The 22,260-nt window shown below is 37.1% G+C and overlaps 1 protein-coding gene across 2 annotated transcripts in view; it reads right to left on the bottom strand.

Moving 5' to 3' along the window:
- The window catches only part of dnajc15 (DnaJ (Hsp40) homolog, subfamily C, member 15), a 29,822-nt gene extending 7,633 nt beyond the window's left edge, over window positions 1-22,189 (bottom strand). The window contains exons 1-5 of one of the 2 annotated variants that reach the window (XM_051708580.1): window positions 21,930-22,189; window positions 20,889-20,940; window positions 14,731-14,804; window positions 12,907-12,983; window positions 9,304-9,374 (exon numbers count right to left, since the gene is read on the bottom strand). In XM_051708580.1, the coding sequence (XP_051564540.1) occupies window positions 9,304-9,374; window positions 12,907-12,983; window positions 14,731-14,804; window positions 20,889-20,940; window positions 21,930-22,034 (379 nt within the window). In that variant the 5' untranslated portion in view covers window positions 22,035-22,189. The remainder of the gene's footprint in view (window positions 1-9,303; window positions 9,375-12,906; window positions 12,984-14,730; window positions 14,805-20,888; window positions 20,941-21,929) is intronic. The other variant, XM_051708581.1, reaches the window with a different exon arrangement.
- Between the last annotated feature and the right edge of the window lie 71 nt (window positions 22,190-22,260).

Genomic DNA, 22,260 nt, shown 5'->3' with positions numbered 1-22,260 from the left:
TCTCTCTCTCTCTCTCTCTCTCTCTCTCTCTCCCTCCCTCCCTCCCTCCCTCCCAAACACAAACACACACACCCTCTACCGGCCTGCTTTCACAAGACTATCACAATAGGCAACAATAACAAATTGGACAAATTGCAGGACCTTTGGGGGCTACTAATCTGTCTCTGTACCAGAGGAAGAAGAGCTGCGCACTTCAGCACAGCCTGCAGTCATAGACTTAATTACACACAGGTCACAAATAGGGCTGGGCGATATATCAAAAATTCTACATATATTTGCAATGATTTAGCTGGCGACATAGTGAAAATTGCCATGATGTTAATATGCTTTTTATGTGGTCATTAAGGTTCCTATAGTGTGTGTTAATGGACTAGTTTTACGATCCCTCCTTATCTTGTGACTTTTGAGTATGAAAATGTCAAAACACATGTTTTAATAGCATTTCTGATCTAAACTTAAGTAGTAAAAATGTAGTTGTAATCAATCAGTTCAAAGTGTCCGTTTTAGTCATCACTCAAAGGTTATATAGGAAAATATCGCTGTTCATTACCATTTATTGTCACATTTATTAAATTTATAATATAATTTTGATAATATAAAGTGTATATAAATTAAAATGATAAAATATAATTTTTCCTTTGTTTTCATTTAGCAAAAAAAAGTGGGCAAAACATACCTTAATTATGTTCAACTAGATTTTTACTATTTTAGTTCATACATAATTTTATTTTTTACTTACTAGGCAACAATGGCTGCTTGGTTAAAAATGCATAAATATCCGTATATCTATATCTATAAATATACATATCTACATCTATTATGTAGATACTGTGTAATGTAAAAATTAGGGCAAATTCATGTCCCAGGGGCTGATTTCTATTCAAACTAATAGATTTAAATGCATGTATAGATTTTATCGTATTAGCTTTGTCCCAGAATTTAACATCCATTATAAAAATTAAAAATAATTACATGGTTAAAATTATGATCAGCTAAACAGAGTTAAATAAACCATTTCAATATTGATTGTGTGAAAATGTTTTTTATTAATCTTTCAAAAATTACGACTGTCCCACAGTTGTGGCGTCATTTCCACCACACCAAACAATCTTGCCCCCAATAAGTTTTTTTTCCTTCAAAAGTTAGTGTATTTGTTAAACAAGTCCACAAAAATGTCAGTGAAGAGCATGCTTGAGATTAAATATAAGAGAAGTGATGTTTCAAGAAAAATAAATATCAAGGTGAATATCACTTGTAAGAAGAATATTTTTAATAGGCATCTGTGACGAGAAGGAGGGTGGGGCCGAGCTGTGACTGTGCACACCCGGCCCCCAATCGGGCTAATCAGCCGAGGAGAGGGATAAAGATGAGCCGAATGCAGCACTTTGAGAGAGAGAGAGCCACACGCAGCTGCCGTGTGCATTTATGTTTGTGTCTTTTAACGTTTTTATTAAAATAATACTTTGATGGTTCGTCCGGTTCCCGCCTCCTCCTTTGCCATTTTAACCCCCGTTACAGCATCATTTCCAATCAAACTGTAATTTTGCAAAAAGGGTGAAAATATTTTTAATTGTGTGTATTTAGGATGCATAAATAGCTATGAAATTAGCTTTAGCATGTAAATTTCATTTACATCAGCGTCATTTCCAGCACAGAACTCTACTAAACAAAATACAGAATTAGAGATGTGCTGGAAATGTCACTGTGGTGAGAATTTTTATGACTTTTAGAGAGAAAAAAAATTACATAAATCTCCAATGTACATACATTGCTGGACATTGTTAGTAGACAAAAAAATAAAAAAATACGAGACTTTCCTTCCTAGAACTCCACAGTGCTAAAAGTGCCCGAAGTTGAAGAAACACCATATGTAAGGGTGAAAAAGGACAGAAACATACTCAGATATCACTTTTTAACTCTATCGCCAATAGGGGTGCAACTAACGATTATTTTGATAATCGACTAATCTAACAATTATTAGAACGATTATTCGACTATTTGGGCGATTATTGCACCGATTAATCATTAGCTCTTAACCGACTATTCAGCTTGTGCCCCGACTTAAAAGGTTGTATTAAACGTGCTTGCTAACAATAAAGAGGACAAAATAGGGCTGCACGATTATGACAAAAACCATAATTGTCGATTACTGCCCTTGATACTGTAATCGAGATTATTAATGATGATTAATACAGTAGATGAAATTACTGTGATGTCACTAAGCAGGCAACAATGCTTGCAGGTTCTTCAGAACATCAGGTGGTTATGGGCTGCAGTTTATTTTAAGCATTACATACTGTAATAATGTTTGTTAATGTTACTAAAGGTTATTTTAAAGGTACAGTCTATCTATGGTTTACAGTGAAGAAATGTATTTAGGTTCTTTCTGAACTACTGACAAAACCAGTTTTAACTTCAGTCAATATGCCTGTATGTCATGTAACAGGTTGATGTATACACATCCTCACACATTTAACACACATCCAAAGCCTGAAAAATGTGGCATAAAAATCAAAAACTACCATCAGACATGCAATATGTGTCTTTACTGCTTTCATTATTGGTCCACATACAGTAAATAATAATATTTGACATATTCAATAGTCAAACTGAACAGCCGATTTAGACTGAACTTCCTTACTGCATTTAAAATCCTGTATTGTGATCTTGTTCGCATAAGATCATCGTTAAATCATATTTGGCCTCAAATCTGTCACAGTGGTTGCTCTTTGGAAAGTAAGATCAGCCTGTTTGCGATTTTGTGTGGTTCGTTAAAATTTTAATCTACCAACAGCAATTGTGGGTCAAATAGCCATTTGTTTGAGCAGAAGCGATAACAATGACGATGGTCTGTGAAATGTGAAACATTCAAAACAAGCTGACTTCAAAACAAGCTACTTTGTATTTTGGCGTAGCGACTCGCCTCAATCCGGGTGACGGAGGACAAATCTCAGTTGCCTCCGCATCTAAAACTGTCAATCCACGCATCTTATCATGTGGCTTGTTGAGCACGTTACCGCGGAGACCTAGCGCGTGTGGAGGCTTCACACTATTCCCCGCGGCATCCACGCACAACTCACCACACGCCCCACCGAGAGCGAGAACCACATTATAGCGACCACGAGGAGGTTACCCCAACGTGACTCTACCCACCCTAGCAACCGGGCCAATTGGCTGCTTAGGAAGCCTGACTGGAGTCACTCAGCACGCCCTGGATTCAAACTTGCGACTCCAGGTGTGGTAGTCAGCGTCTTTACTTGCTGAGCTACCCAGGCCCCCAAATATTTGTATTTTTAATAATATATTCAACATTCTCAGATAACAATTTCTTCTTCTGCAGTATAGCTGCTAAAGAAAATGTACATTATTTTAAAGGAGTTTTAGATATTTATAATGGAAAACAAGCCAAAACAAAACAAATCAAAAACTTATTTTGTTGCAGTGTATATTGGGGTGAAGACTACCTCGCTCACCTTTCTGTTCACTTCAGTCCATCTTTAACTCACAAAAAAACTAACTCTCTCTTATTAATAAAGCTGCGCATTGCCAATTTTCTTCACGACAAGAAATGCACAGTCACACATATATTATGATTCAATAAGTCGTCACATAATAATCTTGTTGCATTAAGCATGTGTCCTCACGCCAGAGTGTGGATCAGCCGGGTGCAGTTTTAAACTCTACCCCTTAGATCGGGACACTTTATAGCACTTTTCCACTGCACGTTACGGTTCGACTCGACTCTGCTCGCTTTACTTTTCTGAGCTTGCATTTCCACTGCAGTTTAGTGCCGCCTCAACGTGGGTGGGATTATAGGCTGATCGTCATAGTTGCCGTGACATCATCTTAAACGTGACACAAACATTAAAGACCATAAACAATAACACGACCGCTAGCTGTTAGCTACTAGCTCATTGTGCTGCATAAAGCAGTTGTTGCATGGTGATCTTACACAAGTGTAACATTTAAATTGGCCTGGTTATTTTAGAAGCAAGCTTTCCAGTAGCTGGTCAACTAAATAAAGTGAAGCTTTCAAGCAGAATATAGCGTTAACGTAACAAAACGTACCATCCTCCATCATGGACTCCAACAACGTCGAGTCCAGGGCACTCTCCCTCCCATTGCTTGCCGGTCTACTGCCATAGATAGCATCGATTTGGTCGAACCACTTCCACTTTCTTCTGTTTGAACCACTCCAGCTGTTGTGGTCCTTGATGGTTCTGTAGTCACTTTTAAGTTTTTTTAACTTTTCCCTACACCGTTGGTAAGTCCTGTGGTAGCCGTGTGCGGCCAACAGCTGCTAAGACACTTCCTGAAAGACTTTTTCGTTTCACATCGTTTCATTCGTCGCAAACGAGAGGAACGTCTGCACCTCGTTTATTGACCACGGCGTGGTTTTGCACACAGCCATTTCTTTTTACAATTCGAAAGTTGCATGAACAAATGATATTGCTGTCGCTGTTGCTAACTTTAAAACTAGCGGGTTGATGTCCCCTGTTGCAAATCCAGTGATGCTGCTAGTGACGATTCTCTCTGACCAATCAGTGATCTGCAGGGTTTTGACGTCACATTTAGTATCGGCTCGGCTCGCTTGGAACCTCAACCAAGGTGGTACTAAAAAAAGTATCCCCCAGTCTCAGGTACCAGATACTATCCACAGTGGAAAACCCCAAAAAAGTGAGCAGAGTCGAGTCGAGCTGTACCATGCAGTGGAAAAGCCTTAGTTTGCGCAACTTATTGACGAGGCGCTGACCGCACAGAGAAGTGCTTTTCGGAGTTTGTAGTTATTTACATGATCTGCTTCCTTATTATTTTAACTTTAATAAAGCTATAATGCATTAAATATAACTGTGGGAGTGGCATGATTTTGCCTGAAGCGAGGAGCAGGTTTTAAAAAATCGGAGCGTCATTGTTTTCTCTCGCTCCAAGAGCGCGCCACTAATGCTCCATCACGGGCAAAACACCTGTTAACGGACCTTAATGCAATAATTCACCATGTGATAAGCAGTGTTAAACACTATTGGCATGAAGGAAAGATGGAATTTCTGTTATAACCAGAAAGAATGTGATAAAAAAAAATACTAATTTAAAATCTAGCGGCACTTGGTAATGTTCGACCTCCAGCGTGAAGGTTACTTTCGCTTTCTGTACTTTCATGCTTCCCTATTATTGAGTTAAGCTTGCGGTAAAGCTTGACTTAATTACATGCTTGTGTCTCGTCTCTTTATTCTTACATCAACTGGCATATAGTGAAAATTAATGATGGGAAGGCGAGGGAGAACACGAGTGGGGAGGTGATTGCCACGATCAAAGGTTTGTTGTGAAATCCTAAAAGACGTGTCCAAAAAACACGATGATAATCCGTTCACATGTGGAGAGAAAATCTAAAAGGTCAGTAATACAGATATCCCCTATTAAATATTTTTAATAATCATATCAACATTCTAATGTAATGCACCTCAATCTTAACTGTAGGCTATTATGTCCCGCATTAAATAGAACTGAACTTTTAACGACGTAAAACGTCAACTGAACTAATCAACATGTTAATATTGCGTAGTTTGCCTTAGGCTAATTTATGCATTATACATTTGCAGATGAAGAAGCTCAGCAAATGCAAATAGAGGAAGATTTTAAAATCTAGATTTAAAATCTTAAAATATTCAAATGCAAGTATTTCTAAAAGTGAACTCTGCATTAGACATATACGTAGTTTTGACAGTCTTATCTAGTTTTGATTTTAAAAAGTGTAGAACATTCTGAGAATGTATTTTTTCATTCACAGAATTTTAGGGCAAGGTTAATTAAAAGAAGTGCAATAATATAAAATAATAGGCAATAATACAAAGGCCTAATAATGTTTTTTTTTTTTTTTTTGGTAATTTATTAATTTGATTTAATTTAATGTTTTGTTTTTGTTCTGGAAATTTATATTTTTAATTTAATGTTTTTTTTTTTTTTTTTTGCATCTAGCAATTTATTTAATTGATCAAACCCAGAGAACGCTGCTGATATGTTTCAGAAGTAAGCTATAAAAATAATTTAAGTCTTGGGCTAATGTTAGTGTTCTAATAAAGCACATTGCAGCTTTTCTCCTAGTATTGTGTATTTATTTTTCATTTAATACACCTTCTGCATGGAAGGTTGTGATATTAAAAAGCATACTGAAATAACTTTACAGTGGAGAGGCAGTTAGGCGCTAATTTTGCCATGGAGCGAATACGGAGCGGGGTTTCTCTAATCCAGGAGCGCGGAGCGAGCGAGGAGCGGGAAATGGACAACCCGGAGTGGAGCTGGAGCGGAGTGTTTAAAGAATGCTTTGAGTGCGGAGGGGAAATTGTTGCCGCTCCACTCCACTCACATACTCTGATCTGGACTGTGAGCTGTGTAATTCTTCCTCTACTCAGTCAGGCGCAAAGTGCAGTGCTGCTCTCGCACGTCATCATTAGCGTTTCATATGATCTCATGTTATGTTAAATGACATCAAACGACTATTCAACAACAAATAATTTTGAGGACAATTTTTTATTTTTGACATTGTCGATAACGTCGACTAATCATTTCAGCCCTAATCGCCAAACTCTAGTACGAACAAAGCACAGTTTCAGCATCAAATGGCAGCATCTTATTGGACATTATTCAATATATGTCAGCTGCTTTACATTATATAGTTGGATTCCTTTATTTATATACTTTCTGTCAGACAAGTTAAAGCATGTATGACAGTTTCTCAATGTCCCCATTTGCTTTTTGCTAGCAAACTAATTAAAGGCAATTCAACAATCATTCCATGTCATTACTCTGGCCACTCAAAGCTAATCAACTCATTACGGTCAAAAGCGGTGAGCGGAGCGAATAACGTTGATCTTTACGTTGATGTGAAACCTTGCCGCAGGGGCTTGAACTTGCAAAGGGGCTACATGCTAAATGAACATTGGAATATAGAAAATCACTCAATCTCTGTTGGGCTACAAAATGTTTTCTTGATTTGAACTGTGTGTTACGTCAAGGTGACACACTAGGAGTAAATTGTCTAGACCCATCCTGATATAGACCCGTATTGTTAAAGAAACTATGAAATCAAAATGACTTTGGCTTTTAATCAATGTCTATTAGTTCGAGGCCATCTATAGTATATGCTAGTGTACTCCTAAAAGTTGACAAAATCATCTTTTAGCAAATAAATGCATTTAAAATGCACTCTCTCTTCTTTCTCTTCCGGGAAAACAGACCTAAAATACTGATGACTCATCTTGCACTCTGGGGCATATACATGGCTGTGATGTAAACTAAAGCCTATTGGCTCTTAAAAATGCAGAAATCCTTTTGATGTGTCCCACCTCAAACATCCTGTTTCAATAGGAAATATGTCAGAGAACACACAGATGACACAGAAAAGAAAACTGCTCTTGTCAAATCCTTTCATGGGGTCTTCAACACATCAGCCCCGTCCACTAGTGTAACAAATGGACAACTTGCACTCCATTATTAAAGGCACTATAAAAAAGGATTTCTAGATGGGACAAATCTGGCACACTTTCTCTGCAGGACGTCCTCTCTGCAGTCAGAGGCCTTATCGCTCCACCACAGATACAATCACAGAGCCCATCGCTTATTTCACATAGAGTAATAGTGGTCTGGAGGAGCAAACAGGGCTCACACTCACACACACTCACACACACACGGCACTGTGAGAAATGCATTTGAAGAGAGAAAAAACAGAGAAAGGCATGGTGAGGCCATTAACCTTGAGCAGAAAAACAGGTCGAGCATGGTGACCAGGGAAGAATAAAGACTTCTGCTTTCAGAGTTTATTAGGTGAGACCTCACACTTAAAAAGACCACAGCAAAAAGCAATTCTGTGGACAGTGCTTTATAGTCTGTGTCGCATAAGTCCACATGAACAAACTCTTATCGGATCTAAATTAATTTCCACCTGGTGCTTTGTCACTGATGTGACTAGGGCTGGGCGATATTTAAATTTTAATAATATATTTGTGATAATTTTGCTGGCGATATAAAATTAAGCAATATTGGGAATACTGCAATGATTCAAAATGCTCTTTATATATTTATATGGCCATTAATTCTTGTAAATAGAGATGGAAATCTTAAAGAGATAGTTCACCCAAAAATGCTCTCATCATTTTCTCACCCTCATGCCATCCCAGATGTGTATGACTTTCTTTCTTCTACTGAACACAAATGAAGATTTTTAGAAGAATATCTCAGCTCTGTAGGTCCATACAATGCAAGTGAATGGTGACCAAAACTTTGAAGCTCCAATAAGCAAATAAAGGCAGCATAAAAGTAACCCATATAACTCCAGTGGTTTAATCCATGTCTTCTGAAGTAAGGAGTAAGCAGGAGGAGGAAACATCTGGGATGGCATGGAGTAAATGGTGAGGGAAGTTTCATTTTTGGGTGAACTATCCCTTTAAGAAATTTAGCGATTTCCAGAATCCGAATCCTCTTAATGATTCTGGTTCCATAACGGTTTCATTAATGATTCTTTTAGTACTTCATAGGAAATATTCTTTGGAAATAAAACATTCTTAATGCATATATTTAGCAAATCAGAGATACATTTAAAGGTGTGTTTACATAGACTTTTTTGATGACTTTTCAGAGATTTTTTAGAAGAAGAATGAAATGGAATAAAATAATAGGTCCTACTGTAAATATAGCCTAAAAAAATCTAAAACAAAAAATGTGATAACATTATCCAATAATATATATATATATATATATATATATATATATATATATATATATATATATATATATATATATATATGATTCTTGCAAGTATGAGAGCATGTGAGATGTTTTAGCCTCTGATGTTGAGTCTCCGATTTAAACAGTAGTAAAACTGTCAGTGGGTAAGTTTCAAGTCAAATCAGCTCAGATTCAAGTCTGTTTCAATTACTCGATTCAAAACTCAAATTCAATTAACTTGCCATTAATTTAAGCTATTTCAGAGCAAATACTGTACACAGAGATACATATTGAATATCAGTGGCTGTTAATAAGTGAGTTATATTGTTTAGCTCTTACCCAGCCCTTTCTGTGATAGTTGTAATCTTTAGTGTACAGCTTTGTGCGGTTCTAATGTTCTAAAGACTTGCATTACAATAAGTCAGCACTGCAGTAATATGAGCCTTAAAGAGTGTGTTCTAACAAATTTTGTTTAAATCAATAATGTAATCTGATCAGACAATACCTTCAGCTCTGTCTGCATATGGAGAGATGAGTTAGAGAGTTTCAGATTAAAACACAGCCAAGACAACCAGAACCACTGACCTTTATCTGGATGATTTAGGACCATGATCCTCCTGTGGGCTTCATGGATCTTTGCCTTTGTGCTATTCGGACTGCGCAAAACAGAGAAACAGAACTTTTAGAAAGGGGTACACCACCATCTAGTGGCCATAGTGTGAACTACCGTATGCATCTAATTACAGGTCTGCACACTGGTTATTTTGCATCAGACATCAACATGTGTTGTCGATCTCCATGCACACATCATGACCTCAACTGGGAATATTTTCTTTCTAAATTCCCAGAAATAAAAAACTGAAATATCTATCACTGATACTTGAGACATGGGATAAAACAGTCAACAGAAATGAAGAGTCTAAAGGAATTATTTTAGCTTAATCTATAAAAAATGTTCAGAGGCATTCGCCTACGTTTGTGTGCAACCTCTTGCTTTTTCTACCTCTTGACTACCACTCAATATGTGTCCAAACAATCAGATAAAACAATGTGTCAAATATTTATTAGAAATTTAGAGAAACCTAGCATTCTCTTCAATGAATAAGTTAATGATCCAAGATGGTTTCAAACTGAATATTAGCTATATCATTGAATTGTCACCACTAACAGAAAATCTGACAGGTTTGACCAAATAACTATATTTTGCACATTAAACTTTTTTCAATTAACCTCTTCCTTCTGTCAGGTCAATGTTTATGTTAAAGATACACATTTATGTTTCTGTTTTTCTTCATTTTAATGTATATTTCAATGTATATGAAGCATGGAATTATGATCTGAGGTTGTTTTAGGCTACTTGCCTTCACACTGTATTCTTATAGAAAGATTAATAATTTTTTTCCAGTTTACAGCTTTCTTTTAAGCAGGGCTTGAGTCTGAGTCATAGCTGAACAGCCAGAAATGATGATTAAAAGATACACATTAATGCTAACACACACAACCCTTCAGCCCTAAAAACCCTCTAAAGTCTCAACCCATCTGCAACAGTGGGCGTCTGAGAGGGGCCAGAGCGGCTAATTAAAACATTGTGCGGTGTGGATGATTCCAGAATGTGATGATGAATCTGCCTTTGTCTGGAGAGTCAGTATCTACATCAGATGTGTGCTGGCTGGGAGTCTAAACTTCATTAAACTATTCTCAGACTCTTTTAAAGCAATAATAGCACTGAACTGAACCCTTTTAGCTCAGACTGAAAGGACTGCCAAGAAATAATTATCAAAATATAATCACTAGAGTCTTGACTGACACAAAAGGTATCGTTTTAAAGCTCAGAAGCTCTACTTTTCAATGCATGTAGGCATTATGACCAAAAACGTAACAAGTGTTATGAAATTTGCAGACAAATCAGAAGTGTTCCATTTTTATAATTTATTAATAATTTTGCACTGTACATATTTTTGTAATCGGTAAAAACATCAAACTGATCGAATAGTTTGTCATATGTCATTGGAAATCAATGAGTAGAAAACAACCAGCCTATTTGTTTTACTCACATACAAAAATATAGGGAGTAATAGCTAAGTACATGTCTTTGACATAAATTTGACATGTAAACAGGTGTTGCTTATAAGCCGCATTTTCACTTGTGACTTCACAAAAAATAAACAGAACATAAAATATCAAATACCATTACTTGGAGGGGATTCCCATTAAAACGAACCCCCACACAATGTAATTGGATGCATAGATCATGAGACAATCCACACAAAGCACAATGTGCACAGCACATAATGTGCTATCTGGCTAAAAACACATTAGCTTTCATGGATCAGATGACTTCATTAGAAATGATGTAGCACATTGTCCAGCATCATGGGAATGCTTAAACAATCGTATTAGAATTCAGATCACTGCAACCAGAGGTGGAAGTCATCCAAATATGGGCAGAGACGACTGTTCACTCTAATTACAAATGGCTACCAGGAGATGGCGCCAAGTACATGACACAGGCTCAATGATGACTCAAATGACACAGAATGGAACTGAATGAGATCTTGTTACTCACGCCTGCATGCTTTGGAGAGAGAGAGCATACCTTTAATCATTGTTGTATTTGCATGTGTAATTAGTTCTTATGTACAATTATTATGTGTTATTTGTTTGGAGAGATTTATGGACACTAGGATAAATTATTTTTGTAATGCTAAATCTTTTGATTGCAAAAGCAGTTTTTCAGAGCTACCTTATTTACACCCTGAGAGATATATTTTCAAATCAACTTTTTTGTTTTCAGCCATTTCTTAGGCTGAGAGTTACAATCTATATAATTAAAAAAATGAAACGTTTTCTTTAAAATTATACCAAAAAAAACTGACCATCTCTTTTTTTTTGTTGAGTTATAAGCCTTTAATTTTGGGCATGCCACTGAAACATCTTTTAAAACACCTTCAGAGCTTAAAGGGTTAAGGAAGATATTAAAAAAAGGGGGAAAGAGACAAAATATGAACAAAAATGACAGAAATAGTTCTGGAAAAAAAACAAATTCTGAACCTAAGGTAGTTCTAAATGTGTATGCTTTTTTTGCTGTGGAGCACAAAAGGAGAATTTTGAAGAGTCTTCATGCTGCTCATTAACAAAGAACAACAGTTCATAGTGACGACATATGTCAAGCTTCAAAAAGAACAAAAATACATGGACACAGAAACACCAGTTCGAGAACATTGAATGAAGAATGACACTTGAGAGCTTAAGAATTTCAGTCTGTTTATAAAACAAAACTATCGTATGGCCTCAGAAAACTCAAAATATAGTACCGCAGTTGTTTAGATGACTTATGTTGACTTAAGTCCTTTTGGAGCTTGACAGATGTTCTCACTATGAAATGTCGTTGAAAGGAAGAGTAAAGATTCTTTAAAAATTCCAAAATGTTCCACAGAATATTCATTTTAGGGTGAACTATTTATTTAAAAGAGTTACGAATGAGCCTTCAAATTAGTTGTGAATTTAAATGGGGTTTTAAAAGATCAAACTTCATAAAGACAAACATTAACACTGCTGAGACCAGTTATTTCATCTGTGAGTGACAGACACCAAAGTTAAGCTAAAGACAAATGAGAACTATTAACCCAAATAGCTACGTTATAAAGCATTTTATGAGCATGCATGTGGTTGACCAAGTTCATACTGGTCACATCCAAGGAATATTGGTTACAGTTTGGTTCAATTCTATGAAAACATTAGTCCAGTCTGATTGACAACACAAAGAAATGAGCCATACGGGTATGACGCGAGCTCCACCACACAGGATGTGATGCTTGCACGGCGTGAGTCACACCTGGTGTTGGACCCTGTGAACTTCTGTCGCAGTAAGGGAAATTTTTACAGCAATATGCCCTCCCTGATGGAGGGTGGTCATCCAGATTACAAAGTTGGAGACATGGCTGAGACTTCTATCATTAGATGTTACAGATCAAAGCTGTGATGATGGGAGATGACAACTGACTTCAAATCAAAAGGATTGCCCCAAGACAACCGCAATCTCTTCTGGGAAGTTTAGTGATGCAGTGTGTATACAGAATACTGTAAAATACATTTGATTTCCTGTATGACAACTCATAATGAGAGAATTCACATAGAAACAGATTGCTGTGATTTATGGCATTTTTTTAGCCCATGGCCCACAATCACCTGATCCCAAGGATAAGACTGGCTTCCCGTTTGGTCATCTCCTGCTCAAATCCACCTTTGTAGTATGCAGAGAATGACTAGAAAAGAAAACACACTTATTACACTAGCAACTATTTAAAGGAATGTTCCGGGTTCAATACAAGTTAAGCTCCACATAGCTCAAAAGCATAATGATGATTGCCATAGAAAACTATTTCAATTTGTGCCTTTTTATTTTTTTTTAAAGCAGTAGTGTTTAGTGTTTCAAGTAACGCACTGGCCATAAACATTAAAATACATTTAATTTTAAAGTATATACACAGGATTTAAAGGAATAGTTCACCCTAAAAACCCATATGACTTTCTTATGTGAACCACAAAAGGAGTTTAACCCTATTAACCCTAACTGACTGAGCTTAACTTGTATTGAACACGGAGCATTCCTTCACAACACAAGATGACTAATGTGCAAAAATACATGTATACCCTCAATACTGATGGCAACCAAGCTGTGTTGGCTCAGCTAAAAGCCTCATGATGTATAATGAAGGTAAACAGACTGATCTCACAATCAAATTCTGCGACTGTCGGTCGACAGTTCTTCAGACAAGCTAGGTCTCTGCTTACCAAAAACCGAACTACTGCCCCCGGTGGCCAAAGCGGAAAGTGTTTTTGAACATATGGCCACGTGTGAGCTCCAGTTTCTGCATGAAATGTCCACAGAGGGGTGCCAAAAGTGAGTTGATTTTAGTTGTACATGCTGTAATACAGTGAAGAGGAATACATATTTTGTTAAATCTACCCCCAAGCCCAACCCTAAACCTAACCATCAGTGGAGTAAAAATGCAATGTTGGAGGGGAAACGGAACCACCAAATCACGCTCGTCATTGGTTATGTGAACATAATTACTTTCTGGATTCAACGTGGGACGAAACCCGATTCTGTACACTGCTGACGTAACGTGCAACCAGCGCGCCAAATTAGAAGGTAAACAAACTTGAACTGATGCAATTTTATTGTATGGGAAAGAGCTGTCAGGAAATTCTTCAGATTTTTTTCCTTTTGTGCTCCATGGACAAAGGAGGAAAAAAAGCCATATGGGTTTAGAATAACATAATGGTGAATAAATGATGACAGAATTTCCATTTGTGGGTGAATTACCACTTTAATTAAACTGCCATAAAAAGGATAATATCGGTCTGTGGCTCCCTCAAAAATCGTAAATAAGATTATGGTTGGACGGAACCGGCAGTAGAAAGCTCATGATTAAATTTACAGAATTAAAATGTGTGTACAATCAGAGGTTGAGGAAGGCCAGAATGTTAAGTTCATTCTCAGCCCACAACGTGTCACTTGCTCACACATCATCCGTTGTGACTGACAGAATGATTCATATTAATAACTCATTGTACTGTATATTACATGATAGCTCATTCATCAATCCAGTTTAGGTGAAGCTGCTGAAATGATGGAAGAGTGAAACTTCTCACACCACTCATAGCTTTGTATAAACCTGGACAAAACATGTTTACAAACTTCAACAAATCCCAGGAACTCAGTGAACTACGGCCAGGGCCAGTAAGACGCCGATGAATCAGTCTTTCAACCCTACAGAGGAGGCTTTAACATGCCAACACCACACGCAACCAAGCGGCTCAAGATGTGGAAATGAACATGGAAAAATACAAACTTCATTCCCACAAATCGTGTTCTGAAGCTATGATAAATGGACAAGATGATAAAAAGGAACTTTCCAGAATCACAATGTTCACAAAATCATTCACATATGCATTCTAAAAAAATTTGTTTATAGAGGGTTGTTTTGATGTTTCATTGACACTTACCGCAGACGGCATTTTCTTAGCAACTTCCGTAATAACCTGACCTAGAGGTCTCCATAAATGGAAAGCATACCGACCTAAAAATGAATGTAATAAGGGAAACAAGGGGTTGATAGGTTGAAAAGTGTGCCACTGGACAGCTGACAATTTACAGACTTAATTTCCAGGGTTAACAAAGTTGGTTTAAGGATGAAACCAAGGACAAAACCACATTTAGTCTCACTCAATATGTGTTAAAGGTAAGGACTCCTTTCAACTTCCCTTGGTATTTATTTGGTCAGGGTGTTGGTGTACTGCCAGAGGTTGTGGTTCAACTCTGAAGCAAGACACTGCAAGTCAGCACTCAGTGAAATGAACATGCAGTGGACCCAGAAAGTATTAAGTCACTTAAAAAAATATTGATGTCTTAGCGTTATATAACAAAATATCAAACCAATAGTATTTCAGAGATATAGAAATATAGCACACTTTAAGCAAAATGTTTCACAAAAAGAAGTTGTTTATTAAGTAAAAAGATACTGGTGTTTCTTCAACTTTGGGCAATTTCATGTACCAGGTTGATTTTTATTAAAACACGCAGATTTCAATTTTGTCTGTTTGTTTTTTGGTTTGTTTCTGAAGGTCGGAGTAATTTTTTTTTTTTACTAGGCCTTCATCATTGATTTTATTTATAGCTTTTATTGTTTTAGCCTTGTCCCAGTCCCAGACCCAGATTTTCAATATTAAACTATGAAAATCCATTACAAAAATAAAAATGCTTACATGTATACTGTAATAATTTAAACAAATTATTTAAATATTTATTGTGTGAAAATGACAATTGTGGCATTACTCTATTTTATCCATAATAAAAGTTTTTTCAAAAGTTAGTGTACTTGTTGTGTCAGTGAAGAGCATGCTTGAGATGAAATAAGAGGTGATCTTTTAAGAAAACACAGAAATTTCAAGTTAAAATTCACTTCTAAGGAAAACTAATTGGGTGTCATTTGCAATCAAGCTGTAACAGCTACTTACTGGTGTACCTCAGAGCTCTGTGCTTGGCCCATCTCTCTTCTCTATATGCACAACCTCACTGGGACCCAACATTTAAGCACATGGGTCCCTCTTCCAACTGTTATGCCGATGACACACAGCTCTACTTGTCTTTCCATCCCAATGACCCCACAGTGACTGCTCGAACCTCAGCCTGTTAAGCAGAAATCTCAGCCTAGATGAAGGATCATCACCTGCAACTAAACCTAGCGAAGACTAAGCTCCTCGTCTTTCCAGCCAACCCTGCTGTTGACCACAACATCACCATTCAGCTGGGTTCATCTTCATTAACACCATCAAAACGGTCAGAAATCTAGAGGTAACCATCAAGAACCAACTCAATATCACCGACCACATCTCAAAAACAGCCACAGATTTGCACTCTACAACATCCGTAAAATAAGACCCTTCCTCTCTGATCATGCCACACTACTGCTTGTTCAGTCACTTGTCATATCTAAATTGGATTACTGTAATGCTCTTATTGCCAGCCTTCCTACATGCACAATCAGGCAAATTATTCAGAATGCAGTAGCACGACTGGTCTTCAACCAACCCAAGAGAGCACGTTACACCCCTCCTTGTCTCTCTACACTGGCTGCCAGTTGCAAGTTCAAGGCTGTGATGCTGGCATAAAGAACAGTCACTGGATCTGCTCCAGCTTACCTACAATCATTCCTGCAGAGCAACGTTCCCACCAGAAGGCTGCAGTCTGCAAATGAGCGGCGCCTTGTAGTACCAACACAAAGAGGCACCAAATCACTTTCCTGTACCTCGTTGGTGGAACGACCATCCCAACTCCATCCAGGAAGCAGACTCCCTCTCTGTCTTCAAAAAACAGCTAAAGCTACATCTTTTTCGTAAGCATTTGAACATACACTCATGATGAAAAAAAAACCCAAATCTTGTTGCACTCAAAAAACAATCCCCATGTAGCAGATCTAGACCTGTGCAGCTGGGGAGGTGGAGGGTTTCAAAGAAAACTCTCAGAGCTTGCTGCAGTGAAACCTGCTACTTGCAAATTGAGCAAATTTAAATGTTAGGCAGAGAGAGAGTACGAATGTTAATTGACTACTCCATTACACGTCAAAGGACATACAGCTTACACCATGTGAGCTGACTGGCTTAACATGTCACATGTGAGCGAGCCGATTGGCTAACAGATAACAAGTTCAAAGAACCTATCAGCGTACACCACATAGAGTTACATGCCTGAACTTCAGTTATATGTGCTGGAAATGACACAGATGGGAATTTTCACAACTTTCAGTAAAAAAAAATGACAAAAATGACACAAATCTCCTGTGATTCATATATACGTACATACACTGCTGGACATTGTTAGTAGACTAATTAAAAAGCAAAATGTATAAAAAAAAATAAAATAAAATAATAATTAACAATTTTATCTTTCTAGTAGTCCACAAAGCTAAAATTGCCTGACATTTAAGAAACACCCAGATACTGTTCAGATTAAATATAAAATGATTTAGACACTCTTTGGTGTCAAACATCGTGAAACTTGTGCTTGGACATTTGTGTGAACTTGAAGGGAACTAATTTTATACATCCTCTAAAAATGAACTGGGGACTAAAAAATGCACGGATGCAAACTCATGAGAGGCAAAAACGGTGAGAAAGTCATAGCAGGTGTTCCAGATGTATCTTTTCAGTTAATTTGTTTGTTGCATTTAAAGCTTTTAGTTGAATTTTAAAGCTTTTTTCAAGTGTTTAAGCTTAAAGTAACCCTTTCAAGTGATTTTAATAAGTAAAATGTAGAAAATTCTACCAAACAATTTGGGAAAATTGGCTTCAGAAAAGGTGTCTTTAGATGAAAGGTGAGTAGTTTGCATCCCTGAAAATGGCTCGGAAAAGTGAAGTTAAAACTATAATATCATTTGTTTGCAGATGGCATTTGGCTTTATATTTTATGTTTAATGCAATGACATACAGACATTTTTAAGTATGGCTTGAGTGTCCAAATACTTTGTGTGGCCACTGTATAATGCCTCAAAATATATAGCATTCAATAAAAAGTAATAAAAAGCTGTAAAGCGACTCATTAAAAGTAACCAAATTGTAGGCGAAGAATTCATAAAATCATTACAGTAATACTTTATGGGAAAATTTTTTGATTATTATTTCATCAATTGTGAAAGGCACATTGTTGAGAGGCACACTTTATTTTGCTTTTCAGCAAAAAAAGTTGAAGGCTCCCACCACTGTAATCCAAAGCCCTGCCTCTGAGCAGCGCAGACCACACACTGCTTTAGTTTTTGGCAGGACAGCTGCCCCCTCTGTGTACTGAAATGGGAATTAGCTCCCTTCCTCAAAGCGACCGCAAGCGCTATTCCATCCTGACCTCACACAGCTATGGGTGGAAGACTTGGCGATTAACAATGATGAACTACTATGCTGCAGTGAGGAGGAGGGCAGAGACACCTGCCAGAAAAGAATCAAACGTAAACAGCCTGATGACAAAGTTGGCTTAAATGATTTAGCCCCATGTAGCCCTTTAAAGGACTCTTTGATTTTCTTTTCTGATGGTAGTGGCTGGGTTGACCTCTTTAACCAGACAGAGGATCATCTGGAGGTTTGAACAAGCACTCACAATAAAAGGGTCTTAACCATCTCTCTCCTCAACAGCGCCATCAACTCAAGTGCTTCCAACCCTTAAGAGTCACATCACAAATATTTGTGGCCAGCTTTAACATACTCAAGGAAAGTTGAGCTACATATTTTCAGAGGACAAATGAGGAAAAAACTGAGAAATGAGAATGTTATACAATGGCTACTCTATCCCACTGTGAACCATAACAGGGATTTTGCTTACAAACATCCCGACTGCTGCATTAGGCCAGAAACATAAATTAGAGGTATGTTTGGACGACACACAGCAAGCACACACATATATATATATATATATATATATATATATATATATATATATATATATATATATATATATATAGGCGTTGAGGATTCTTGCGTTACTGTGGTTGTAACAAATCTCAGTCCTCAAGAGGCTGACATAGTTACCTTCAAAAGTCTGTGCAATTAAACCAGATGTGTAACAATTCAGGTAGCTAACTTTAAACATGAAACATTCTCTCTGGAAGTACGTGAATATAAACGCTTCAAGCTACACAAGCTCGATTTTGTGCATTGCTGCTTTTATGCATGAACGAACTGCATTCTCAGCGATGCTACAAAGGCGCTGTAGCAGATATTAACGTAAACTGTCTTCTCATGGTTAGTTTTCTCTTTCAGGTCAACAACTGAAATTGCAGAGCAACAGTTCTTCTGTGCAAGTTGTTTATAGCTAGCTACCTGAATGATGTTTCTGGCCTTTAGGTCCCTATGATTTCCGTGATGCGGAAAACAAGGACAGAATCGCGTAATCCAGTCAAAAAACTGAATTACCTACTAAACGCGGAATGTCACGGAATTTGACATATTTGGGATAAAATTAATGTATTAAAGGAATAGTTCACCCAAAAATGAAAATGATCTCATCAGTTATTCATCCTCATGCCATCCCAGATGTGTATGACTTTCTTTCTTCTGCTGAACACAAACAAAGAATATCTCAGCTCTGTAGGTCCATACAATGCAAGTGAATGATGGCCAGGACTTTGGAGGTCCAAAATGCATATAAAGGCAGCATAAAAGGAATTCATAAGACTCCAGTGATTGAATCTATTTCTTCAGAAGTGATATGATGTGGTGGTGTGTGTGTGTGTGGTGTACAAAAGTATTTTTTTTTACTATAAATTCTCCTCCTTGGCCAGTAGGTGGCGATATGAAAGAATGTGAATTGCAAAAAAACAAAAGAAGAATTTTGAAGTGAAAGTGGAGATTTATAGTAAAAAAAAAAAGGACTTAAATATTGATCTATTTCTCACTCACACTTATATCACTTCAGAAGACATGGATTTTACCACTGGAGTCTTATGGATTACTTTTATGCTGCCTTTATGTGCTTTTTGGACCTTCAAAGTTTTGGTACACATTCACCTACAGAGCTGAAATATTCTTCTAAATATCTTAATTTGTATTCAGCAGAAGAACGTCATACACATCTGGGATGGCATTAGGGAGTAAATGATGAGAACATTTAAATTTTTGGGTGAACTACCTCTTTAATGCTCAGTTAATCAAATCAATATAGTGATATGTCCTAGTGTGATAATTAAACCACATAATGCAGATATTTACTTAAATAAATATACAGTCTGAATGTGCTGCACGGTTCAAAAGGAATGTGTGAAGTCGGCTGCGCATACCCTTATAACACCTTTTCATAAGCATCACGTGCGCTCTGTGCTTGTAATGGATTATATATAATAATAATATATATATATAATTAAATCACAGCCTTTTGAGGTTTAATAAGCACATTAAAGCCATATAGCGAACTGCTTTTCCGGAGGTGTTAGGCTGTCGGCAAAAACATACTCAAATTTCTGCAAAAATAAAAGCTAAATTTAACTAGACATGTGAAATTGAAGAAATTGCAACAGAAATATACTACTATTGTACAGTAAAATGTAATATTCAATGTAATATTAAATAATAATATTATATTATATTAAAGCAATATCTCACAAGCAAGTGTGTTGAACTGAAATGTACTAAATGAAAGTTTTCATCAATGCTTTCATTAATACTGGAGAAATCAAACTAATTTCATAAGGCCCTAGGACTTCATATTGTTGCTGTGTCATGACAGATGTTGATTGAAAAAAGCAAACTCCCCGTAGAACAGTGTTTCCCAACTCATTAACAGTACTGATTCACCTCATTAGAAGAGACTCCAAGACCTGACATTAGGTTGATTAGGGAGACATCCTAAATGTGTAGCCTACTGTTGATGTGCCTCCAGGAACAGAGTTGGGAAACACTGCTGCAGAAGACAGTTTATGCTAAAGCCCACTACAGCGACCCTTTTAGCAACCCTGAGAATGCACTTGTGTACTTGCATAGTTTTGCACATTTCGGAATGCAGCAATGTGTGAATGAGCTTGCATAGAGTATGTTTTAGGCCCTTTAACTTGCCTGAAAGTGTCCTTACTTATTATTACAGACATTTTGCAATTTGCTAGAGTTAAAGTAGTAGTTGTGCTCACCTGCAAACCCCACAGCAGCAACCCCCAGTCCCACTGCTATCAGAGTACCACCCTAGAACACACATGACAAATAAAGACATCACATCATAGGAACATTTATGACTGACAAAGAACAAAAGGCCAATATCTTGGCTTTGTCATTGTCATGACACTCACTTGTCTTGTTTTCTGTCAGCTGAGCACGCCATGAAAATCAACACATGCTACGCAGTAGGGACGAGCAGTATAGATACTTTCAATACTGATGTTGATCGAGAGTATCAATCCTCAAATAAATACACTGATCAAACCTTTTTTTTTTTTTTACTAGTGATTTCATTATTTCTTTAGCATGAAACTAATGTGTTTCACATACTGCTCACTACAATAATAATAAAGTGTGCAATATTTATAATATTCCCTAATGTATTAGGGCACTATTGATTTTTCAGATACTGGTCTTAGTAGTATCCCTACTGTGCAATTAGTATAAAGGCTCATTTAGTTAAACAGATGCAATAAAAAAAAGACCAATCACAAGTCAGTATGCAAAGAGATGAAAGAAAGACCATTATTCCTAATTTACTCTGCAAATATGTTGATGACGTAATCATCACTGCCCATTAGGTTTTGAATGGCAAACGTGCTATGTTAGTCAATGGGATTTTCAAACTTTAATGTGACATTTCTTAAAAAGTGTAAGGTTTACATAACACCCCAAAACATACATATACAATAAAATTCCATTGTCTACAAATTAAAGTTTGAATGGAGTCTGTACGTTAAGTTCGAGTGTAAATAATACAATTTAATAATCATACTTTGGGTTAGGTGTTCAGAACATCAGAGGAATATTAATACAGTGCTTGCCGCTGTATCGTAACGCATACTACTACTACTACTACTACTAGTAGTAGTAGTAGTAGTAGTAGTAGAGTGTGAGATCTGAAAAGCAAGGTCAACACAATCATGACCACAGACAGACTCATGCAACAACACTTCTGTCACAGGCTCAGCCCTCAGATTATCAAACAGTTCATTTACTCACAAAGCTTTACTCACAAAGCGTTTGTCAATATCTGTCTCACTCGCCATGTTTGATTTCGGTGTGTATTCGGCATGTCCCATATTGTCCGTATTCATCACAACTTCACTGGAGCACGCCATGCTTGTGCAAGAGATGAAACTATGGACAGTCAAGAGGGACAAACTGGACGCTGCTGAGCAAAGGCACGGGATCTCGTGATTCCAAAAATAGAGCAGCGCAGAATCTGAGACCCTACGCTTTATGTGCCTAAACTGCTAAACTGTACCGTAATCCTTCCATCCAAAGTATCATATTTATCATTATGAGCTAAAAGCTTAAATACGCACTGTGTTGCACACGCATTTC

Source organism: Myxocyprinus asiaticus, chromosome 10, assembly GCF_019703515.2.
Source record: "Myxocyprinus asiaticus isolate MX2 ecotype Aquarium Trade chromosome 10, UBuf_Myxa_2, whole genome shotgun sequence".
In the NCBI taxonomy this organism is placed as follows: Eukaryota; Metazoa; Chordata; class Actinopteri; order Cypriniformes; family Catostomidae; genus Myxocyprinus; species Myxocyprinus asiaticus.
This window is presented reverse-complemented; position numbering and strand designations above follow the sequence as displayed.